The sequence below is a fragment of the Mytilus californianus genome, unplaced genomic scaffold (genome assembly GCF_021869535.1).
Source record: "Mytilus californianus isolate M0D057914Y unplaced genomic scaffold, xbMytCali1.0.p SCAF_14, whole genome shotgun sequence".
In the NCBI taxonomy this organism is placed as follows: domain Eukaryota; kingdom Metazoa; phylum Mollusca; class Bivalvia; order Mytilida; family Mytilidae; genus Mytilus; species Mytilus californianus.
In genome coordinates, this window is record NW_026262626.1 from 16,115,521 (window position 1) to 16,140,206 (window position 24,686).

The following is a 24,686-nucleotide window of genomic DNA, read 5'->3' on the forward strand; positions in this document are numbered from 1 at the left end:
AATCTGTCCTTTTCTGGCATCGTAACAAATGGACCCTTAGTTGTGATACAGATGCTACACTTTCTTGATGTTTTACCTACAGTTACGATTGATAGTGTAATTGATTTGTTATGTGGTGTTGTTTTATTTTCTGATGACTTAGGTACTGGTACAAGGACGGTGGTAACAATGTCAGTACTAGTGTCTACACAGTTGGTTGATTGGCGATAATTAAAATTGCTGTCTGCATTTGTTACACATAATACCATTTTCAAAAACGTTCTTGTTCAAGGTTTCGAAAAATTGTTTTTGTTGTCATGAAATTTTTCAGCTATGGCCTTTTTTCGTTATGTGTATATTACACACACAACATTTGGGCTTCATTGCTATATAATCAATTCTCGTGTTATTGGTTATGTACAAGCACCTTCTTCAGTTTGACGGCAATTGTTCCTTGTATATATATAATAAATGTAAACACAGGAATAGGAAGTAAGTCAAGAGTATGGATAGTAATAGGAACGCACACAATAAGCAACACATTATTTTTTTTTCTTTAATGAAATGATATATAGTCAAAATGATCCATAATGACTCTATGAATTAAACAAACATCCGAAAAAATATGATAGAAACATTACAATTTAATATTTCAACCACAAAAAGTGAAAAAACTTCAGGAGATTTGAACCCCTTCTTACAAGCAGTCTATCATTTACAGTTATATGCGCTACCGATGGAGCCACAACGACTCTTGAATTCAAATGTGTCATTAAGCTGCTATATAGGTACAATTTAGTGATGTTCCATTTTTTTTTGTTATTAAAAAGTTGTTTTTTAGGTATTAAGGACACAATTTCATTTTTGAGGAAAAAAGTTATATAAATTACAACAACAACAAAAAACATAACTTTGTTTTGGTTTGAAATGTCCTTCTCGGGGGATTCCCTGTTTTTTTCACCTAAAAACACGGTAAATTCCGCATATTTGACTTTCATCTTATTTGGGGGGTTAGATTAACTATTTTTCCGACATATCATAATAAATTAAAATCGAGATATTGATCAAAAAACATTTTTATTTCTTGTTTTTATCGTAAATTTTATTCTTTCAGCACTTTTTGAAATTGGCCCTTCTGTGAAAAAAAAATCAGGGGAAATTGGCCCTACCTCTATCCGTTTTGAAATTTCCTTGGAGTTCGGTATTTTTGTTATTTTACAGTTTGCAGTTCAAGCGATTCCATGATTTGTATCTTCTTAATGGATTTATTAGACTGTAACCTTAGTAAGCTACTGCTGCCTCTATAATATATCATGAAAACTAAACAATGGTCAGTAAACCATAAAAGAGACCAAAGTCATGTACCCTGTAATATGATCTAATATGAACCTATACACCTTATATTGAATTTATAGACCAAATATTGTAGACCTATTACATGAACTGAAAGTGGGGTCTTCACATTTAACAAAGAATCATGAAAAAGATGGATTAATGGATGTTTTCCTTCCTGTGACAAATTAAACGCATATTCAGGACGAGAACATGATCGTCAGATATGAACTTAAACCTACTGTGTACTAGACCGACATGCTGAGCTGGATTTTGTAGGTAACAGTTTATAATGTTACAGTCCACAGTAAGACATGTCACCTTACCCAGACACATTATTCCGACTAAAGCCAACTAATCTTTGCTCTTACTCTTTAATGCCAAGTGCTTAATGAAAAAGCAGCAAATATTAATATTCAAGTCTAGTTTGATCCGGCCATGGTTCGAATCAATGACTTCCCGCACTCAAGACAAGCAGGCTACTACGAATCCATCGAGGAGCTTCAATGAAAAGGAGGCAAATTCAGGTAAGCTCTGTCAAATGGAAATAAGCACCTTGCAATGATTCTATTTACCAAATATAGTTAAGGTATTACTCAAGGCATTTCGAGAGATCGTGTGATAAATTTTTTTTTCATTTGATCATTGAACAATGTTTGGAGTTCCACGGTCAACGGTCATATGCCAGACCCAAACTTAAGAACATATGTCTGTATGCAATAAATAGACTATTCTTTATTTGATTGAATGATTAATTGTTGCTTGCTCAACATTCAGTGGCAATTTTTTTTATGTATTTTCAAAACGAGAAATTATTAACAACTAATACAATAGGTAAGTTCTGAAAGGTGGGAAGGCAGGGATGAATGGCGGAAAATGTGGACTGTCACAGAAAAACTGGAATTTTGTCTTGCAACAGGCCATTCTTTCTTTTGAATATAAAATAAACATATAATAAATTACACTGTAACGGTCACCTACAGTGCCAGATAAGCATAAATAAATACATCTCCCCATTCGTTTCAGGTAAGACAAAACAACACATTTTTTTATGTTTTCACTTTTATTTTCTACAACAGAATCTATTTCAAGCAATCAGCTATAAAAATCCTGATCTGGTGAATAAACACCACAATTATCACAGACATAGTTAACAGACATAGTTAACAGATAAACAACACATAAACATAACAATATTTAACAACTTTAATAAACAGGAGGTGGGGCTGATTATTGTGTAATTTTTAATGACTGCATTCCTCTCCATTTTATTAGGATACCAGTCCAATGTAAAATAAATGTTCTTTCATCTATCATTCTAGTCCCACCTTGTGTTTACTTAAGTTGCTACAATGAATAAAGAACAGGAAAAAAGATTTTGATTTTCGAAAAAAAAAAGACCTGACTTGCAGAGATGTTTTTAATTCAAATTCTAACTGACAAAGAGCCCTAATGTTATATCTGGCTATATTAAAAATCAAATTTAACTTACACTTCCACTTTCCCTCAAACTGTTTAAATATAAGTAAATAGGAGCTTGTTCAAAAGGGTGCTTCAAATAATAACTCAGCTGATAAAATAGGAAAGTACTAATAAAATCTAGTAGGTATTGTACAATTGCTAATTTATTTGAAACATCTATTTAATATTGTAAACTCATTTAAAATTCCCTTCTGGTAAACCTTTTTTAAATCAATTAGAAATACACTAGAAAAAGTATTTCTATAAGAATTCATTTGGGAATTATTTATGTTCAATTAAATTTATAGAGTATAATAGCACTAAAACATTTCTAGTGAGATTTTGGCTTCTACTACCTGTATTACACATGAATGCATGTTAAAAACAACAAATCGAAATCTCTACCTAAAGCTGACAAATATAAATACTGGAATGTGTTGAGCAAAGCAAAATCCATACATCTTATTGCTATTTGTCTGCAATTACTGGATATCATTGGCATTCCCATATAATTTGAAGTCACAAGATTAAATGTCTGATGTCACAGTGCAAAACTTAATGTTTGCATGATGTCAGTATGTCATATTCCAGTTCACTTGACCAACAGTCCCAAATAGCAATAAAATCATTTTGTCTCAAGTTCTGTATGTCAAAAATATCTTCACAAATTGGATCTGGTTAGCAAAAGTAATAAATGGTCAATGTTGCTTTTTATGATGATCTTTAGTTGTCAGGGGCACATCCAGTCATTAATAAAAGGGGGGGGGGGGTTCCTAACCCAGGATAAAGGGGGGGTTCCAACTATATGTCCCCATTCAAATGCATTGATCGTCAAAAAAAAGGGGGGTTTCAACCCTCGAAACCCCCCCCCCCCCCCTGGATCCGCCACTGGTTGTGAACTTTATGTCAACCTTCGGGAAAAAAGTAAAATACAATTTTAAAAAAAACCTGTTAGACAGGTATAAAATATCCTTGAACAGAATCAACTTTCTGTAATGTGATCTATGCACTTCTGCAAGATTTCTATGAAATTCTGAAATATTTTACAGTCCTTGATTTTGTGGTTCTATCATTTTCCTTTAACTCATTTAATTCAAATTGGACTCTCAAGTTAGGGTTAACTGAAGTTTTCAGGATAGTTATATGTACGTTTGCTGACATGGCTGCTAAGGACAACAAATGTCATCCTGTGTATGATAATTTTGACATCAAAACTGGAACAAAATTTTCTACTTAAAAAACTGGGTACATAAAAGTGAAAAATCTATTCTATTTTTAAAACAAGGCAATTGTACTACAACTGGATTCTAATATATACACATTTTTTCAAAGTTTAAAAGGATGATGGAAATATCATGAAAATTGTCTATGTTAATTCTATCAACCATTTATTGTAATGTTTTATTCATTTAAGCTTCTTGGTTGCAGGACATCACTGACAATATTTGCTAAAAAGAGTAAAATATTAACATTTAAACAACATTATACTGAAATACTGAATGGATATCATGTTATATCACTTCTAGGGGAAGTTTACATGTCAGAGTTACAGGACAATATCCAAACTTTCTTTTAAACCAAACATTCAAATTCAATCATAATAACGAGTTTAATACAAGGATAAAAATGCATATAATGAGTAAATTTCCATTCAGCAAATTTATCAGGAACTAAGAAAAAGTAGTAATTAAAATAACAAGCAAATTTCCTTAGATATTCATGGATTCATTGAATGTTATGGACAAATTCAGTCACATTTGAAGATCTGTAAGTTTATGGAATACTGATGACCATTTAGTACCCTATATGTAATCCTACTTCCATTTAACATGAAACAATATGAATCTAAACACAAACAGGTAAAGAACAACAAACTTTTAAGGGGGAAACATTCAATAATGACAACTATCTTGGACGGTATTTTGATTATTTAAGCCTTTAAAAAATTCCTCATCATCAGCAATGAAATGATTCACAACGTCTGCCGGTAATTCTGTTCATCCTATTAGTCTGATCACTTGATATTACATCAGCGAAAATGCATGGACTAACAAGAATTGAAGTTACAGGATTTGACTGAATGTGTGTCAATCACTCTACACATAAAACTAAAAATAGCCCTGGACATCATACAGAGGTTTTCAAATGAACTCTGATGTGAAACTGTGATGCTGAACACTTCTAAAGAAATTTATTACAAAAGTAATCCATGAAATAACATAGGTCAGAAATGATGAATCATCATAAGAAATATCATAAGAGATTTTACCGGTATAACAGAAAACGTAATATTTTATGTCGTCTTCATTTACATATCATATTTATAAAAATTGTATAAAATTATAAGAAACTGACAGTACCTTATTACATGATTAAAACTATTCTTAAACAATATTTGTTTAATCTTAATGGTAGTTATGTATTTTTAAAACACCTACACCTTTTTCTAAAAGTGTGTTCCCCAATTAGACTTTTTTAAATGATTTTAATATATTTTTTTCAAATAACTAAAAATCTTGTAGTTCATTATACAATAAAATATTATATTTTCTGAATTTAAAAAAGAAATCACAATTATTTTTTTTTTCTTTTCAACATTTTACATCTTTGAAGTATGTTATATTCACAGACATTTTCTTATTCTATAACAAATAAATGTATGACTGACACACTGGGTAATGATAATTAAATGAGAAAATTGCATTTTTACATGAATAAACCACAAATTTTCCAAATTGGAATACATAATGACAAATGAAAGTAAGAGTTGAAATGAATGAGAATATTTATGGTAAAAAAAACTAATGATACATTTTGAAATTCTGTTTCAAAATTGAATTTTTGTTCATTTCTATTTATTTTCTATTCTGATACTTGTTTTCTATTCGTCAATATCATTTTTTTATTCATCAATACTAGATTTCTATTCATCAATATAAGTTTTCTATTCATTTCTATTTGTTTTCTATTCATTTATATTTGTTTTCTATTCATTTCCATCTATTTTCCCCATAATTTGATTTTTTTCAAATCTAGCCTTTTAAATGATCTATAGAGTAACATTAAATTGGAATAATATTCTCAAAGATTTTTACAATTACATATTTTATAAAAATGTTTATTATCACATGTCATCACATAAAATGAACTTCTTATAACACTATCACATTCTTGCTGGAGTCATATATAAAAATATACATATTCATTTAGCTCTTCCAAAAACTGAGCAATTAAATCTATAAGGCATCTGTGCACATTACAATATTAAATCTAGGTCATTCTACTTATTTACATTGAGACAGAAAATACCACCAAATAGTTACTATATAAGGGAGATAACTTAGATTTGAAATATCAAACAGTGTCCTCTGCTGTAATTCAAAATTTCAGAATTTGAAGCATTCCAGGTAATTTTTTTTAAAAGTGTACACAAAAAATGCTGATTAGGCAACAACATCATAAACAATGGAAATTAAACCATAACTGCGATTTTTTTTTTTCAGTTGTAAGTACTAACAATAAAATTACCCATAATCCTTTAGAATCTATATAAGCTTAAAGGATTTTGTGAATCTCTTGCAAAAGAAAGCTAGTATATCTTATCAGAAATTATGATTATTTGTTTTGGGTCTAATAATTACTGATTAAAAATAAAGAGCCTATTTTTCTAAAGCTAATTTTAAAAAATAATTCATATTCATAATCTACCTAGTACTTGTAAAATTGCAAACAACGAAGTCTTCTTTTGTTAGTTTCCTAAGACATTTAACACATTCAGTGGTGTTATCTAAAAGCATTATTCTACATTTTCAAACAGACTAGTATACAAATAAAATTTGACCGTCACCTTTGACCTAATGAACAATTCATTTATGGTAACACTTGAGATTGGTACATTGCTATGTGTTGATTAGTAATACCAATTCTAGCATCCTTCCTCATTTGTCCGTGTTCTTCCAATTTACGGAAATGCTGAATGCGATTTATTTTGGCTGCTCTCACCCTACATTCTTCTGTATGATTTTGGTTATCTTCATATATAAGTCTTTGATGGTGGGAATCCCATCTGGCTTGTGAGTTTTTCTCTTTAACTTCCTAAAATCATAACAAAAACATATCTGTAAATATTATAAAAACAGAAGTTTAAGTTTGGGTTTTAATTCTATATATTTAGTGAATAGTCTTTATTCATGAGATCAAAACTCCAACAAATTTTAACTTACAAAAATATTACTTTAACATACTGGGTCAGGAATGGCAAAGTATTTACCAGGGCTGGAAAACCCACATCCAGGCAATACTCTTTAAAATGAGTTATACTGGGCAATACTGGGCAATATGATTTTTCTAAGCTGATTTTGAAACAGAATAGTAAAGGAAGTGATATAATGTCTAAGTATTATTGTTAAATATACTTTTTTATACAGAAAAACATTGAGAGTCATTTTCAGAGGATAAAAAAATCTACTTCTTGTCTCTAATAATTCTATTTAGACAGAATATAATCAATTTTTAAAAAAAAACATGATATAATAATAATGTGTACTCTTAATATTAGTTGAATATATTTAAAAAAAAAATTTAATATTTCATGTTGACAGATTGTCAAATTTAGATAGTTCTGGCAATTTATGAATTGTTGGAGAATTATCTATAAATTTTATTCAGAAAACTTTTCACAATTGTCTTTGTGTGTTCATGTATTCATTAGAGTTGTTGGACCAATACTTTCTCAAATTTATAGACTTTATAATAATTGCCACTAACAATTGAACTTATAAACTTAAGTATAATGTCTTGCACATATCTTTTATATATTGCACTTATAATTTAGCACTGAATCCTCTGAAAGATTCAGACCAGTTTTTTTTATATTACCCAGTAAATAGAAATGTAGACAAAACCACAAAATTTTAAGCCCATTTAAAATAAATGTTTCTATTATTTACAATAGAAAAAATTTCGTTCATTCACATGTATATGTATGTCTGTCATCATCTATTTTTTTTTTGTAACTTTCTATTTGTTTTGAATTTAACTTAAGTACCCATCTATATTTCTTATCCTACAATCAGCAATTTTATACAAATAAACTCATGCAATAAACATATATTATACATGGATATCCTGATCTGGTATCCTGTTAATATCCTGCACCAATTGTGATGTTCAAATTACTGTTTCTGTCACATTTTAATTTACATTTCACTTAGCAGTCTGAATCCAAGTAATGTTAACCCTTACCATGCTGAATTGTTTTCTGAAAATGTCTAATTTTCGTTTATTTGCAAAAATATGCAAATTATATGCAAATGAGCTTTACCTGCGTATTGATTCCTTTAAATATAAGGTAGGGGAGCACGGGGCAGGGTGTTTGGGGTGAGGAGGAGGGGGTGGTTGCGCGGGAACTTGCCCCAAAGTTGGTCATCAGGTGCAAAAAGCATCATTTTTGACGATTTTTCGTCCTATTTCTTGACCCCAAAGACCGAGGGATGCTGATATAGGTATCCAGCTGTAGTCTGCATGTACAGTGGACCCCAGTAAACACATTAACCCCAACAGTTCTTAAGTTGGAGTAAAACTGATCTGGGAACACCAGTCTAAAGAAGGTCATTAGGGCAAAAAATACGGAATTTCACGATTTTTTCCAATTTTTGAACTTCAACTGGACCTGAAACCTGAAGTAGTCGTTTCCTCTGTGTACTTAAATAATAATTATGATCAGTAGATATATACCTGCGGGTTTACACTATTTTTGAAAGTTTTAGGCCTCTGAACTTCCTGTGTAAGACACCGAAGGGAAGCCCACCCCTCCAGAAAAACCAGATTTATCCGATTTCAATTTTCCATGTTCGTATTTGAGCTCAAAATGCAACTTAAACATGAGAAACATGACAATAGATAGCCTCAGGTTGAGGGAACATGCATCAATTTCGAAATAAGTATCATAAAGTTGACCTCTAAAAGTATGGAGAGCCATTGGAGCCAAATAACGGTGGTTTGGGTAATCCGGTCATATGACGGGCTCAGCATGGTAAGGGTTAATTAATGTTTGAAAAAACAAAGATACAAAATACTTGGCATTTATTTCGAATTGAAGGATAAAACAATATAGATGCATTTATTGGAAATACATTATATATAAAGTTTTATGCTACTCAAACTAAAAGATGAGAAAATGTAGTTTAATCTTGCTTCCTTAAAATTTGTTCTAAGGCTCAAATGTTTTAAAGACAATATTTGTATTTGTCATGCAAGAAAAGTTCTTTCATTCTTAGAAAAAGGAAATGTCATGTGAATCTATTTATTCATACCTGTCTTTTCTTTTCGACTTGCTCCACCTCTCTTGCTCGTTGTCCCTGAATTGCCTCCCTTCTTTCTCTCCTCTGCCTCAAAGCATCTATTCGTTGTTGGTCTCTTTCTCTCTCTTTCAGCTGATTAGCCTCAATCTTTGACCGTATCTCAGCACTGATGTGTTTCTTAGCTTCCCTAGCTTTTTCTACAGTTTCTTGTTCTTTGATCTGACGTTGGTGGTCACGTTCTAGTTGAGCGATTACACGCTCACGATGTTGGTCTTGCATCAATTCTTTCATGCTGTCTTCTTGCCTTGACCTTTTGTCCCACGCTTGCTGTCTATTTATTACCTGCTGCCTCCTGAAAAAATTATTTAGTCAAATTATTTTTCGATGGATACCAATTTTTGCAGATTTCATTGGAGTAGGTTTATCACGAATTAAATGTTCAACGAAATAAATACAAATTTTCTATTAGCTTGTATGCAGACTTTGCCAAAACCATGAAATCAGATATCCATGAAAACACATTGTTTCTAATTATCCACAATTTTTTTTTTTATATAATTTTACCTTTCTTTTCAAAACACAGTCAAACCTGTATATATAGGTCATCTTTGGGAACAGAGAAAATTGACCTTATAGGAGAGGTTAAGAGATAATTAAATTGAGGTTTAAAATGCATAGGCATTACTTCAGTTGGACAAAAAAGAGGGTGACCTGTCAAGACAAGTTTTCGCTTAATAGAGGTGACCTTCAGATGAAGAGCAGCAATAAAAGCACTGTTCCTTTGCTTTTTCATGTTTTTGTGTGCATGTACTGATTTTGTGTCATGGATGGATACCCCATATCCTTTGTTTTTTTTTCAATTTTTAGCAGGTTTGACTGTACCATTATATCATTACAAGTAAGATATGGTCACTGTTTATTTTAACATTGTCCTTAATTTAAGGCTGAGTTATATAGAGTATCATAAAAAGTGAGTCTACTTTTACAGGTACCTCTCTCCTGAAAAATGGCTGCTCGTACCCTTTTTTAGTCCAAGATTGATCCAATGTCTGACGGTTTTTTTAAGGAATAACATATCAAAGGATTCATGAATTATTTATTTGAAAAAGAATCTTTTACAATTTCAAGATAGAAACTTGCTGCCCCAAGTCTTGGTCAGCAATTTCCATCTTTTCTATATGGACAGCGCACTGATGTCAAACAGCCCCAACAAATCTAAAAAAATGGCCAGATGTCAGAACAATCTTGGGCTTAATTTTTTTTTGGACAATCTGGATAACAAGCAGAGCCAACATGTTGTTAGAAAACAGAACTAGACATAGGTTGAAAGGTTATAACAAATATTATACCTAAAATTCATTCGTCTTTCCTCCTTCTCTTCTGCTGGATGTCTCTGTACAACCTGTCGTTTGACTTCTACCCTCGTCCTACTTGGTGGAGGTGGTTGTGGGTGCTTCATAAGTAATTCAACAGAATTGGAATAGTCATGTGTGGCATAGTTATCTACATACTTAAACATAGGACTTCCCCATTCAGCTGTAAAATGACAAACAAATGTTTATTGTGTGGCATAGTTATCTACATACTTAAACATAGGACTTCCCCATTCAGCTGTAAAATGACAAACAAATGTTTATTGTGTGGCATAGTTATCTACATACTTAAACATAGGACTTCCCCATTCAGCTGTAAAATGACATAAAAATGCTTATTGTGTGGCATAGTTATCTACATACTTAAACATAGGACTTCCCCATTCAGCTGTAAAATGACAAAAAAATGTTTATTGTGTGGCATAGTACTGTCAATTCAGAAATGATTGCGATGTTTTTATAAATGCAAAAAGGGTGACAGTATTAAAAAAAACTGACATTCATAATTTCAGTAGTGATTTCCCATCATGAAATTTTTTCAATCACATTTATTATATTTCCCAATTTTGCCAGTGGTCAAGGATTCATTAATTTCTGAATTTATATTAATCATGCTGATTTTTAAAAACAGGATGTGGCAGTATAATACAAATGCCCCCTGGTTACAACCAAAATTCTGCTAGAACAATATTTATAAAAGTAAGGGATGTTTAAACAAGTCACATGTTATATGCCTTTCAAAGCAGTTATTTCAAAACTCTTTTTTCAGGTTTTTAAAGGGATGCACCCTTTATATTCTTTATTTTCATCATATTACACTATCCTAAGCCATTACAAATCTGATTTAAAATTCTTTAATGTTTTTCTTTTCTTTTTCATTTGTGCAAAAAAAAACCTTTGAAATGTAATGCGAAATGTTTACTGATCCTTTAAGGTAATTTGGGTGTCTTTTTTTAGCATCCCTTCTGGGCATGTTGCAAAAATATTTTTTTGGTTTGTAAAACACTTTACAAGGTATCATTCAATATACAACAGAAACATCTAAAACTTGAAATAAGATTAAATTATCAAAAAAATTAAAGTGCTGTTAAGTGTATTTTAAATTTTATGAAAAAAAACCTTTAAAAGCCTGTGACCCTCCCTATTTTTATTTGATATTTCGGAAGTATTTATGAGAAGCAATTCTCTCATTAAGTTTTAACCAATTTTATTGTTTAATGTTTCCTCAATAAGGAAAAATTAAGTTTCCCATTTTTAACTCATATAAAATATCTGTGATTTCGTTAATTTCTATGTATTCTAACAAAAAAAAAAGGTCTGTGACCCCCAGATCTTATATTGAAATTTGAAAGAAAATTGACCAAGAAGTATTTTACAGAAGTTTAAGAAATATCTATTGTCTAACATTTAGACAACCCAGAATTTGGCTCCATATTTAGATTTCCAAATGAACAAAGTCAAAAGTGATAAACTCCTTACCCACATATGGACCTCTTTGATCTCTAGCTTCTAAAGGACATTGCAGAGCTGTTTCCCTGAATGCACCATGTGTATTTGGTGCAATGATCTCAGGAGCAGTATCGCTCTTCCAATATTTTTTCCATGGAGGTCGCTGAGGGGACTTCTTTCTTGAGCGACGATAAAGACCTAATCTGCTCCTCCTGGACATATCCATGTCATCAACAGCAAATCTTCTGTAGTCAAACTGTTCTTCACCTACAACAAAACAGACCTAATAAGCTGAGGAATGTAAATGAAAAAAAAAAATCAACAATATCAGCAATAAAACAATTTTATCCTAATCCACAGTATACTTAAATATATTACATTTAAGGCCATAAAAAAGAATACGTTTGTTTGCCCTAACCCTACCTACCCAGAAAATAGCTGCCTACTCAAAATGTTTTATTGTCCTGATGTGAAAAAGTTTTTTTTTAATCAGATAGGCATGAAGACTAAAAAATTTGTAAGGGTTCCGAGGAACCCAGTGTCTCGCCTACTTTTGCTGTTAATCGCAGGCTCAACAAAAATGAGAAAAAAAATCAATAAAAATATTCCTTTAGATACTATCTTTTGATTGTAAGAAGCTTCTGTCCAAGTTTGGTATAAATCCAGGATAGTTTATGAATCTAATAAATGTTTTAAAAACTTTAACTGCAGACTGTATTTAATGTTAACTGGAAGAAAAACTAAGTCCATTTATAAGTAAAATACGGATAAACAGGTACAAAATTTTAACAAAATTTCCTTCTAGATACTAGCTTTTGATCATAAGCAAGCTTCTGTCCAAGTTTGGTACAAATCCAGGACAGTTTAAGAAAGTTATTAAAATTTTAAAAACTTTAACCACAGAGTGAATGTATTGTTTCCTGGCAGAAAAACTAAGTCCATTTATAAGTAAAATACGGAAAAAATGATTTTTCTTTTTTAACAAATTTACTTCTGGATACTATCTTATGATCATAAACAAGCTTCTGTCCAAGTTTGGTACAAATCCAGGATAGTTTAAGAAAGTTATTAGAATTTTAAAAACTTTAACCACAGAGTGAATGTAATGTTTCCCGGCAGAAATACTAAGTACATTTACAAGTAAAATACGGAAAAACAGGAATTTTATTTTTACAAAATTTACTTCTGGATAACTTCTTATGATCATAAACAAGCTTCTGTCCAAGTTTGGTAGAAATCCAGGATAGTTTAAGAAAGTTATTAAAATTTCAAAAACTTTAACCACAGAGTGAATATTTGTGGACGCTGCCGACGATGACGCCGACGGAATGTAGGATCGCTATGTCTCGCTTTTTCGACTAAAGTCGAAGGCTCGACAAAAACGTCTGATACTTCAATTTCTCTTTGTCGAAAAAAGAAAAAGAAAATGCCTACCTTCCTACCCACTGTCTCTACCTTTGGGTAGGGTTTGGGCAAACCAAAATATTTTTAAGTGTGGCCTAAGGTATCCCCCACTTTACAATCAACTTCAACATATTTAAAATATGTTGTGTTTTATTTTTTAGTTTAAAATTTATAAGATGATGCCTCATATTGGGAGATTCTTAACAACTTCATTGAACTTCTGCATACTGAAGTTTCCTAGCTGGAAAAAAAGGTGACTTGCTGCAAGGCAAAATTTCTATCCCTAATCAACATATTCTCTCTCTCTAGTGGAAGTTGAAAGTAACTGATGTTTATTCCATTCTTACTAAGTTGCAGAAACTATTAATGAGATCCATTGTTTTATTTGTTCTTATTCTGAATATGCATGAATATTTATCATAGTTGTTTAACAAGTAGCAAATTATTATGAGCAACAACATTTGAATATCTAAATCTATATAATCCCTGATGATGAATAGTGAAACCAGCAGGAAAATGGATGTTGTCGTTAAATTTTGTGAAAGTTAATTATGTAACTCAGAACATTAAATATCAGCATTTTTACAACATTTTAATTTATATATATGCATATAAAAATTTTAAAAAATTCTGAATTTTTGTTTTTATTACTTAGGCATATGCAGTTTATTATATTTGTTTTGATTAAAAGCTTTTAAAATAATCACTGATGACATCTTTAGTGTTATAGATGTAACAATAAAGCTTAAAAAAAAACATACCGGTATCAGACCTAAGAACTTGTGCTGACTGTGGTCGTTCTCTTTTGACTTCATTATCTCCCCTGAATGATACAGACTTTTTAAACATATTTTCTTCTTGTTTTTGTCTCTTTTGCAATAATCTATCACCACCAAGTTCACGTAACTTTTCAATTTCTTCAAGTCTGGCTATATGTTCCAATCTTTCCGTTTCCAATGCTAATTCCCATTCTGCCGATTTCCATTCACCATATGCGTCTGCCAATTTCTGCTCCTGTAATCTATTTTCTATCTCCTCAGTTTCTGTTAGATGTCTTTTTCCAGAAATTACTTCTTCTTTTCTTCTTAGTTCTTCCAGAAACCTTTGTCTTTCTTGCTCATCTCTCCTTCTTTCTTCTTCTCGTCTATGCATTTCTATTCTTTCTTTCTCTCGTAGTTCTGCCCTTTCTCTTTCTTGTCTTAGCTGTAAAGCTTCCTCTCTTACTCTTTGTTCTTCTTTTTGCTTGTCTGATACTCCTAAATATGTTTCTTCCTTATCTTTTCCTTCCTTTTCTTTTTCTTGCTCATCAAGTAATTGTTTATGTTCATTCAGTTGCATACTTATTTTTTGTTCAAGCTCCCCATTTGTAAGTGTTGTTCCTGCAAAATAATTAGACTTGTGTAAATTTATGTCATTATTGTTCCATGAATAACCATTCTGTTTCAATGGAAAATACTGTGGGTTTTAAACTATAAGTCGGATGCTAATTTTGTTGTTTTCATTGGTAAAGTTAAACCAAACATTCCTGTTTTCAACTAAATACAAGTTTTCTATAGGCTTGAAAGCAGACTTTTTCAAAACAACAAAACATGTATAAAAAAACAGATTTTTCCTGAATCCATGAAAATCAATGATCATGAAAAAAAAGAAGGCCAGCTGCGTTTAAGACCCATTGGTGGCCTTCGGCTGTTATCTGCTCTTTGGTCGGGTTGTTGTCTCTTTGACATATTCCCCATTTCCATTCTCAATTTTATTATAAAAAGGAACCCCCATAGCAACAATATTGTGACAACGGAGACTATATATTATTCAGGATCTTCACGGCTGATATTGGCTCATATTTTCTGTCAAATGTTTATATCCTCTGAGCTGTCAGATGAAACCAAACTTATTAACAGTTTTTTCATACTGGAGTAACCCAATTTCAGCATTAATTGTCCTTAATTTAGGCACATACCCCTTGTCAAGATAACGAATAAAATTTCAGCCAGAATATTTTTCCCCAGTATAATATAATGTCATATTTACTTCTTGTATACATATGTTTTTCTTTTTGTTTGTTGGTATCAAAACGACTGCACAGTTAATGATGCAGAGCAAAAATGAAAATTTACATCTTACACTGATGACTGAGCTTATGTTAAAATAATGATAATATGTTGATGCATTAAAATTGATTTCAATTTTAACTATTCGTAACAAAAGTATTTATTAAAACACTAACCAGGAACAAGTTTACTAATTTCCTCACTCTGGACAGCAGATTTTGTTCTCTGTGTCATTGTCTGGCCTAAGGTCTGTCCCAAAGGTACATGTATGTAAGGCCTAAGCCATGGTCTTGTTTCCAAAACCATTGGGTCTAAATCGAACTCAAATGGTGGGGCTTTTCCAAATTCTTCTGGCTCTGCCTCTGGCCCTGATGTAGGATACCCTGGTAAAGACTCTTTTGGATATTCATCTTGAGATTGGAGTTTCTCTCTTGCTTCTTTTGGCATTTTAAGTTCTAAGGCTAATCGTTCGTACACAGTTGTTGGTGTCCATATTGCAGTATGTGGAGGAACTTGAGATGTCTTACCATTTGAAAATGTTACTGTTAAAACATCATCTTCAGGACCTGTAAAGGGATTTAGTATAAAAACTGATTATTTTTATAATCCAATTTCAATGACATGAATAGAATCCTGGAGTTCCAAGAAAGTTGAAATTGAAAAGGAAAAAAATTATAAAATTTTTTGATTGGACTGACAATTATAAACATTTTTTTCTAGAGTGTGTGTGTAAACTGGGCTGCTAACTCACAAAACTTACATAAAAGTCAGTTTGTGAGTTATCTGTCCCCAGTTTAATCTGATTAATGTGTTAAATCATATACTACTGTCCCCAGATTAATCTGATTGATGTGTTCAATCATAATAATACTGTCCCCAGTTTAATCTGATTAATGTGTTTAAGCATATACTACTGTCCCTAATTTAATCTGATTAACATGCTCAATCATATAATATTCAGTTTATTTCTGATCTTATTGAAATAAAATCATTGTTTGCTGTTTAATATATAAAAATAAGAGAGATGGTATGATTGCCAATGAGACCACTCTTAACCAGAGACCAAATGACAAAGATGTAGACAACTATAGGTCATGGTTCATTACACTTCTAGGCTAAAATAATATTTTATAAATTCTAATCAGTTTGATTTGTTTTTTTACTTAAACATTATGTTAGACCAGAATATTCTGTGAAATTTATGTTTAATTTCTGACCGAATAAAAATTTTAAACCTCTAAAATATTCTAAGAATATTCAAGGGATATTAATCATTAAAACGCTTCAATATATTTAATTCATCAAGTAAGATGTAGTGATAAACATTAAAATAAAAACAAAGTCATCGGTCATGTTAAACTTTTAAGAAAACTTCTCGCTCCATACCTTTAATGTATTCAGATAACATTGATACCAAATAGAAATATTTAAATTCTAATTTCATGGTCATGACATGGTTCAGTGCCATGCTAGTATGAATCATTTAAATTTCCTAACAACTGCACAAATATTGAATTTGAATTATCAAAAAGCTATTCAAGAACTCTGCAATCTCCAAAAGATCCTATTTATAATCTTAAAGTTAATCTGACTGAAAAACTTCTTCCAAAGTTTTATTTCACCCCTCAATGGTTTATAATTTAATAGGAATATTGTGGACACATTTATTATTTTCTACCTATCAAAACATCTTCATTTGCTATAAACTGCATGCTTTCCGTAAATTGGGATATTTTGGTTTCAGGCTTTTTTTTTTCTTTTGAAAAGGTAGCTGTTAATTTAGTTCTGGTGTTTAAAATTTTGGCATTTTGCATCAATATCGTATAATTAGAATTTAGAATAATGGAATTATTTGTTCGATTAATTGTAATGTTGACTAGTTAAGACAAAAACTGTTATGATTGTAAGAAGAAAAGAATAATCTAATAAATTAAATCAGATCATATTTGATTATAATATTTTGACCAAGGTAGATTAATTAAAGTTTACATTTTATTAACCCAAGTGTTAAGTTGTTACATTAATCTATTAATCTGGTAATAAAGTACAAGAGGCCATCAATTAAACTGTCACACCATTCGATCTTACTAATTATATAATTAGCACCATTGTTGTTTTTTCTCTTCCAATTAAATCCGGTGAGGGACATTTGTGCATTTTGAAAGGACATTTGCACTTTATGTAAATGGACATTTGCCCTTTAATTTTTATGATTTTTGTGCTTTAAAAGAAAAGGATATTTGCGCTTTTTCAAAAGGACACTTGTGCTTTATCAACACATGATTTGAGTTATATTATGGCTAAAACTTTAAAAGATCATTTAATATTAAAAAAACAATACATTCATATATTTTAATAATACACAGCTAAAAGCCATCATGCTTGTGTCAGATGAAGATGACAACACTTCAAGAGGCCAATGGAAGTAAATTCCTTACATAAATCAACAATGACTCTTTCTAAAAGACAACATGAATAGCAGTTGGTAAAAAAAATCTAATTTAGGTCTTCACAAATTGAAACAAGCTTACTAGATAAGCCATGATGGTATAGTACCACAGAATATCCATGCAATAGAATGGACACAAGAGGAATAGAGTTTCCAATTTTAAATCTACAAATTGTATTTAGCTGCTTGATAAATTTAGGGCAAATTTTAAATGTTCCATCCATAAAAACTTTGTTTTCTGTATAGTTTACCCAATTAATTCTTTTCTGATTTTGTCATTTGTTCAGAAGAACTTGCAAAGAATATGTGAAAATCTTTCATCTTCATTCTATAGGCATCAAATAAACCATAATATGAAAACAGCAAAAATATCCCAATTTAGGGTACCAGGTCAAAATCTTTAAAGTTACATTGATAACTGTTATACTTTTATTTCAGCTTTAAAGCAAAAATTCTTTATTTTTTTTCAATTAAGGACCAATGTTTGGAGAAAAACTATTGTACACTTTCTTCTGAATATCTGTTAATAAAATTTTGGCTACATTTTAATGTTTGTTATCTTAACATCAAATAACAAACATAAATGTTTAGAGACCTTTACAAAAGGAATAATTATTGAATTATTTTGTATGGATGCTGTCTCATTGTTATTTGTAATATATATATCTAATATCATTCAAATGACAGATATATTTTGTTACGGTCACCTTTAATTGGTGGAGGAAGCCAGAGTGCCCGGAGAGAACCACTGACCATTTGTAGGAAAACTGACAATCCTAGTTAATTAAGATTGGAATAAAGTGCACCTGCCCTGTGCGGGGTTGGAACTCACAACCTCAGTGAAGTTGAAAATTGAGAATGGAAATGGGGAATGCGTCAAAGAGACCACTCAGCCACCAAGGCCCCCATTCATGTAAGAATCAAACAATATGTGATAATACCCCATGACTAAAACTTTCAGTCAGTGGCAATACTTATACAAGTCATATTTATTTACTTGAGGATGTAAAAAGATTTTAATTTTCATTTCAACATTTGAATAATCTCCCCTTAATCTTTGCAGTGTTTTGAAGATAACAGACAAATGAAATATTCATTGTTCATGAAATTATACATTTATGATTTGTGACAGACAATTAAACACTCATAGAAATATAGTCAAAAAAAAATCAAGAAAAGAAGAAAATATGACTTTTTTACTCATATAACTTATATAAGTATTAATTTCCTTTGATTGACTATTTTCCTTATATTCCCATGATAAATGATTGATTGTTTAATGACTGACTATTTTCATTATATTCCCATGATAAATGATTGATTGTTTAATGACTGACTATTTTCCTTATATTCCCATGATAAATGATTGATTGTTTAATGACTGACTATTTTCATTATATTCCCATGATAAATGATTGATTGTTTAATGACTGACTATTTTCATTATATTCCCATGATAAATGATTGATTGTTTAATGACTGACTATTTTCATTATATTCCCATGATAAATGATTGATTGTTTAATGACTGACTATTTTCATTATATTCCCATGATAAATGATTGATTGTTTAATGACTGACTATTTTCATTATATTCCCATGATAAATGATTGATTGTTTAATGACTGACTATTTTCCTTATATTTCCATGATAAATGATTGATTGTTTAATGATTGACTATTTTCCTTATATTCCCATGATAAATGATTGGTTGTTTAATGACTGACTATTTTCCTTATATTCCCATGATAATGATTGATTGTTTAATGATTGACTATTTTCCTTATATTCCCATGATAAATGATTGGTTGTTTAATGACTGACTATTTTCCTTATATTCCCATGATAATGATTGATTGTTTAATGATTGACTATTTTCCTTATATTCTCATGATAAATGATTGATTGTTTGATGACTGACTATTTTCCTTACATTCTCATGATAAATGATTGATTGTTTAATGACTGACTATTTTCCTTATATTCCCATGATAAATGATTGATTGACTGTTGGTGTTTAATACCACTTTCAGCACTCTTTTTTTTTGTGGAGAGATACACAGACCATAAATTGCAATCCTAGTTAATTAAGATTGAAGTCAAAAGCATCTTTCCTATGGGGACGGGGTCAGACTCAGAACCTGGGTATTAACCAAATAGTGAAAGCTGAATTGTTTAGACCACTTGACCACTGCTGCCTTTCCCATGATAGAAATTTATATACATGTATTATTTTATTTCTGTTAATATCCTAGTAATTCTGTCCATGTATAACATAAAGAAAGTTAAAGAACATGCATTCATAATAAGAAATTGTACATGTATCAAAAAATGGATTACAAATTAATTTAAATCTCTCTGGAATTTAAAAGTAAATGCAAAAATAGTACAAAGATCAAGGACAAAAGAAATATGTATGATTGCATACTGATTATTAACTTAATAAATATAGGTAAATCTATATATCTAATGCTCATCAAATATTAAACCTATTATACATAACAGAAAAAGAAAAATCAATCATTGTTTGGTTAAGACTGTGAAACTTGTCAAGAGGCACTACTAGGGTTTTCATTTTTTAACATATTTTAATTTTTATTACATATTTCATTTAGAAAAAAAACTGCATTATATGCATCAAATTTATAAATACTTTTTGAAATAAAAAATAACATTTAATTTTTTTTTTTAATCTTTTTTAGAAAAAGATGTTGATCCTATTACAGAGACTAACATTACCTTTCTTGTATACCTTATTTCATTGAATCCATTAACACCTACAGTACAATGTATATTTTCCACAATCAATTTACATGTGCTCTGTTATATCATTATCTTATTTCAATCCAGATATATACAACAGTATACCAGTATATGGTATGGAAGGAAAGAAAAACATTTAAAATATATTTAATCTACATGTATATAATTTATAGCTTAAATTAATTAAAAGACAAATATTTCTAGCATGTTCCACGTATACAATGTATTTTTTTTTTGGGGGGGGGGGGGCTAAAGTTTATCTTTGTCTGTAATGTCAAATATAGGTTCTAAATATTGATATGGTGTATACCTGTAATCTAAGTGCAATTTTTAGAGAAGCAATATTAGTACTTCAGCTACATGTATCTAGAATACTTGGCTACCTGAATTGGTGAAAAGTAAAATGCTTATCATCCAACTGTCAATTTCATGTTTGTCAATTTGATTCAAATTAATAACATACTAAAACGAATATCAAAATTACAAAAAGTCTAAAACAATGCATGGACTCGATAATATGTATCAACATTTCGTGTGTATTTTAGGCTACACATCATCTAATTAACTATCGAGATGACCTCTGAAAACTGCAGATGGTCATATAACCCGATATAAACATAAATATAAATAGATAGAGAACACATGCAATTGTAATTTTCTAGGTCTGTTTGATTTCATATAATAGATCAAAATATATGTTAATGATAGTTTTTACCTGCATAAAAATGATTTCTTGTGAACCAAATCAGTAAACCAAATGGTTTACCCTTGTTTTACTTTCAATGTTGACATTCTATTCCTTTTTAATAGCTGAACCTCCCTAGTATATGCGTAACCCATCTCTAACTAAAGGGTTAAATTGAAGGTCACATGAATACGGATTCAATGAGGTTAAATTATTGACTTGCAAGTCAATAATACATCAGCGATGTTTTTGAGCCTATTTTGACAAATTTGGACCAAACTGACTGCTTATGATAAAACATTATTTCAAATTCGGCTATTATTAATACTTGAAACAAAAAAGATTGCATTTTTTAATTTTTGTCGAAATCGTAGCCAATGCCCCTTCAACTGTAGGCACAACAAAAAATTTCCTGAAAAAAAAGTTAACTTGAAAAATAGAATGGAAGAAACCTTTGTAAAGAAAATATGCTTCAACCACTCCATGACAAAAGCATAAAACAAGAAAAATCAATAAAATGGTGAAAAGACTGCTGAACACATCTTACAATCCTTATTTCAGTTCAGACTGTTTATGGCAACAAGATCTACATAGTTCTAATTCTATGTAAAACATCTTCAGACTTTATCTGTCCACATATATTTATCAAATAAAATGTAAATATTAAAAGACAAATATATGAAAGATAGTATGTTTGAAAGGGAATCATAACCTGACATTTAAATTTCACAGTTGCTTTTAACTGAAGTGTTATACAAACGTGTTTTAGTTACATAGATACGGCCTACATTATATATATTTCAGAATGTCTATCACTTTTTTTATTTTAAAAAACAGCCTTTATCATACGAATATGGAGAATTTAAAATTTCGGAAACTACAATTAAACCATTTTACTTTGTCACAAGTTCTTTCTAAAACTATCTAAATATTTTTCAGGTGTATCAAATGAGAGATGGGGGTTTACATTAATGAGACAGCAACCCAAGGATACAAAAAACAAAAAGAGATCTAGAGGTCAACACATGTTCACTAATAACAGACATGTGTCGATCTATACAATGAATTGTCCTTAATCTAAGACGTTGGAAATAAAGTAAACAGCAACATTATAGATTTGTCATTATCACATTATTCCAAGACCAAAAACCATTAACAATATAAGAGAGTCTGGATTTGGGTCTTTCATTTAATATTTTGGGGCATTTTTCTTTATTCTTAAAAGAAACACTTATTCTGTAAAAGTTCTCACAAAAATTGCTTTACTTTTAGATTAATTCTTTAATCTGTACATGGTTCATTTCTGTAATCAGCAAATATTGTATTATTCTATACTGTGAATTCATTATTATTCGTAAGATACCAATTTTCGTTGATTTCGTAGGTACTGATGAAACACAAATTAAAATGTTCAACAAGTACAAATTTTCTATAGGCTTGTATAGACTTTTGTAAAACCATAAAATCAAATATCCACGAAAAATGCAAGTTTTCTTTAATCATGTTAATCCACAATTACTGGTACCCATAAAAATATATGAATCCACAGTACTTTTATATTCCACAGTTATTCTTTATACTTTTGTATCCAATTATTCTCTATTCTTTTTTTATGCTCATTTTTCTCTATTCAAAAATTTATTTGGTCATTATTCTCTTTTCTGTACTCCCTAGCTATTAGACCCAGCCCTCTTATAAGTAATGCAATGATTAACATTAGAACCAATACACGGTTACTTTTAGAACTGCTATAATTTTCAAAATAAGAACATTATATTCTAATATTATTTCAACAGGGTTGTGACTTGACATGAATTGTTATCTGACACCATATTTTGGACCAAATAAGGATCTGCTGGTTCCTTATACTCTCCTTTAAAGGATTTAAACAATGTTGAAAAATTTTCCTAAGCATGACCATTACATGATTTATTTGCATTACATACTATTTATTATTTGATGTTTGTTTTGATTATGGTCACTAAGAATACCTTAAAAAACTAACCTGGGGCTTGTCTTTTCTCATGCCCATCAATGACTATTCCTGGAGCAAATCTTTCACCATCCGCTTCCCAAGGTGCTAGCACACGATCGGCAGCCAGAATTGTGTGTCGTTTAGCGTCCTCATAATCGATGATGTCATAAACGTATGTATCTTGATATGTAGTGTCCTTGTATTTACCGTGTTTACATGGACCAAATGCAACCAGGAATTTGTCTGACAAAATCTAAATAAAAAAAAAGAATAAAATAAAGGACTTTTAGGAAAACATAGATAAATATATAACACAATCTGACAAAAATCTGATGTTGTGATCACTACACTACCTCTAACAGGGTAGAGAGTATTGTAGCTAAAACTAATAGCTGCTTTTAATGAGATTGAAAATTCCACAACCCAATATATATCCTACCATACAATTGGTATGCTTTTAATGATCATTGATGCAGTATTTGTATACTAGTATTAAAAAATAACAACCATAAACCAGGGTTCTCACGAAGGATTTTTGAAAGCGAGTCCAGGGACTTGCAATTTTTAGCCATGGTGAGTCCAACAGTAAGAAGAAGATATTTTATTGCAACATAATTTATCATTTTAGTGAATTAGTCTCCATGACCTAAACATGCTAAAAGAGCAATGAAACAATATCAAATTCAGATTTCTTTTAAACTTTTGCTATAAAATGATGATATGAGTGTTCAGTTTATACAAAATATTTCAATCTTGATGCATCTTTGGACTCACAAGTTTTGAAAATGGTGAGTCTAGACAGATTTTCATGAGTCCAGGACTCATGGACTCACCTTCGTGAGAACCCTGATAAACAACAGGGCATAACATATTTATGTAAGAGATATATTTTTTCGATTGTTATCCCTCTCCCCCTTTGAAAAAATAAAGACTACAAATAAAGGTTTTAAAAATCTAAAAAATTGTTTTCTCGTGATAAGCTGTTCATTGTTTTTTTCTAGACAAAAAAAATACTGTCCATTTAATTATAAAGCTTGTTTTTATGCAGACATATGTAGGTTTAAACTTTCAAAAATCAAAATCTGTTTTTTTAATACTAAAAGAGAAATATAATATCAATTTAGACAGTTAGACAGTTTTTAAATAAGGGAGATAATTCACAATTTCAACTGCCTAGCTGATGTTAGATGTTTGAATATTATTTCTGTGAATCTATGACAATTAACAGACAATATAATTTTAGCTGCACAAGCTTGTACATTTGTCATGTTTTGGGTAGTGTACTGTTTAAAAATAAATTACTAAAAATGCTTATATTTCATTAGTATTTATTTCAAACTATATTCAGTTATCAATACCTAAGAAAAGTAATGTCTTAATTTCATAACTTATTATACAAGTATACCAAAACTTGGCAAAAGTAAACTTAACATGTTCAAAACTTGATATGAAATATTTGAAGCT

General features: G+C 30.4%; 1 protein-coding gene across 1 annotated transcript in view; it reads right to left on the reverse strand.

Annotated features, from left to right (window-relative positions):
- Positions 1-2,355: 2,355 nt before the first annotated feature.
- LOC127724285 (uncharacterized) overlaps positions 2,356-24,686 on the reverse strand; it is a 30,172-nt gene continuing 7,841 nt past the window's right edge. The window contains exons 3-9 of the mRNA XM_052231208.1: positions 23,253-23,475; positions 15,525-15,914; positions 14,062-14,679; positions 11,927-12,163; positions 10,424-10,610; positions 9,087-9,426; positions 2,356-6,867 (exon numbers count right to left, since the gene is read on the reverse strand). Of these exons, the coding sequence (XP_052087168.1) occupies positions 6,643-6,867; positions 9,087-9,426; positions 10,424-10,610; positions 11,927-12,163; positions 14,062-14,679; positions 15,525-15,914; positions 23,253-23,475 (2,220 nt within the window). The 3' untranslated portion in view covers positions 2,356-6,642. The remainder of the gene's footprint in view (positions 6,868-9,086; positions 9,427-10,423; positions 10,611-11,926; positions 12,164-14,061; positions 14,680-15,524; positions 15,915-23,252; positions 23,476-24,686) is intronic.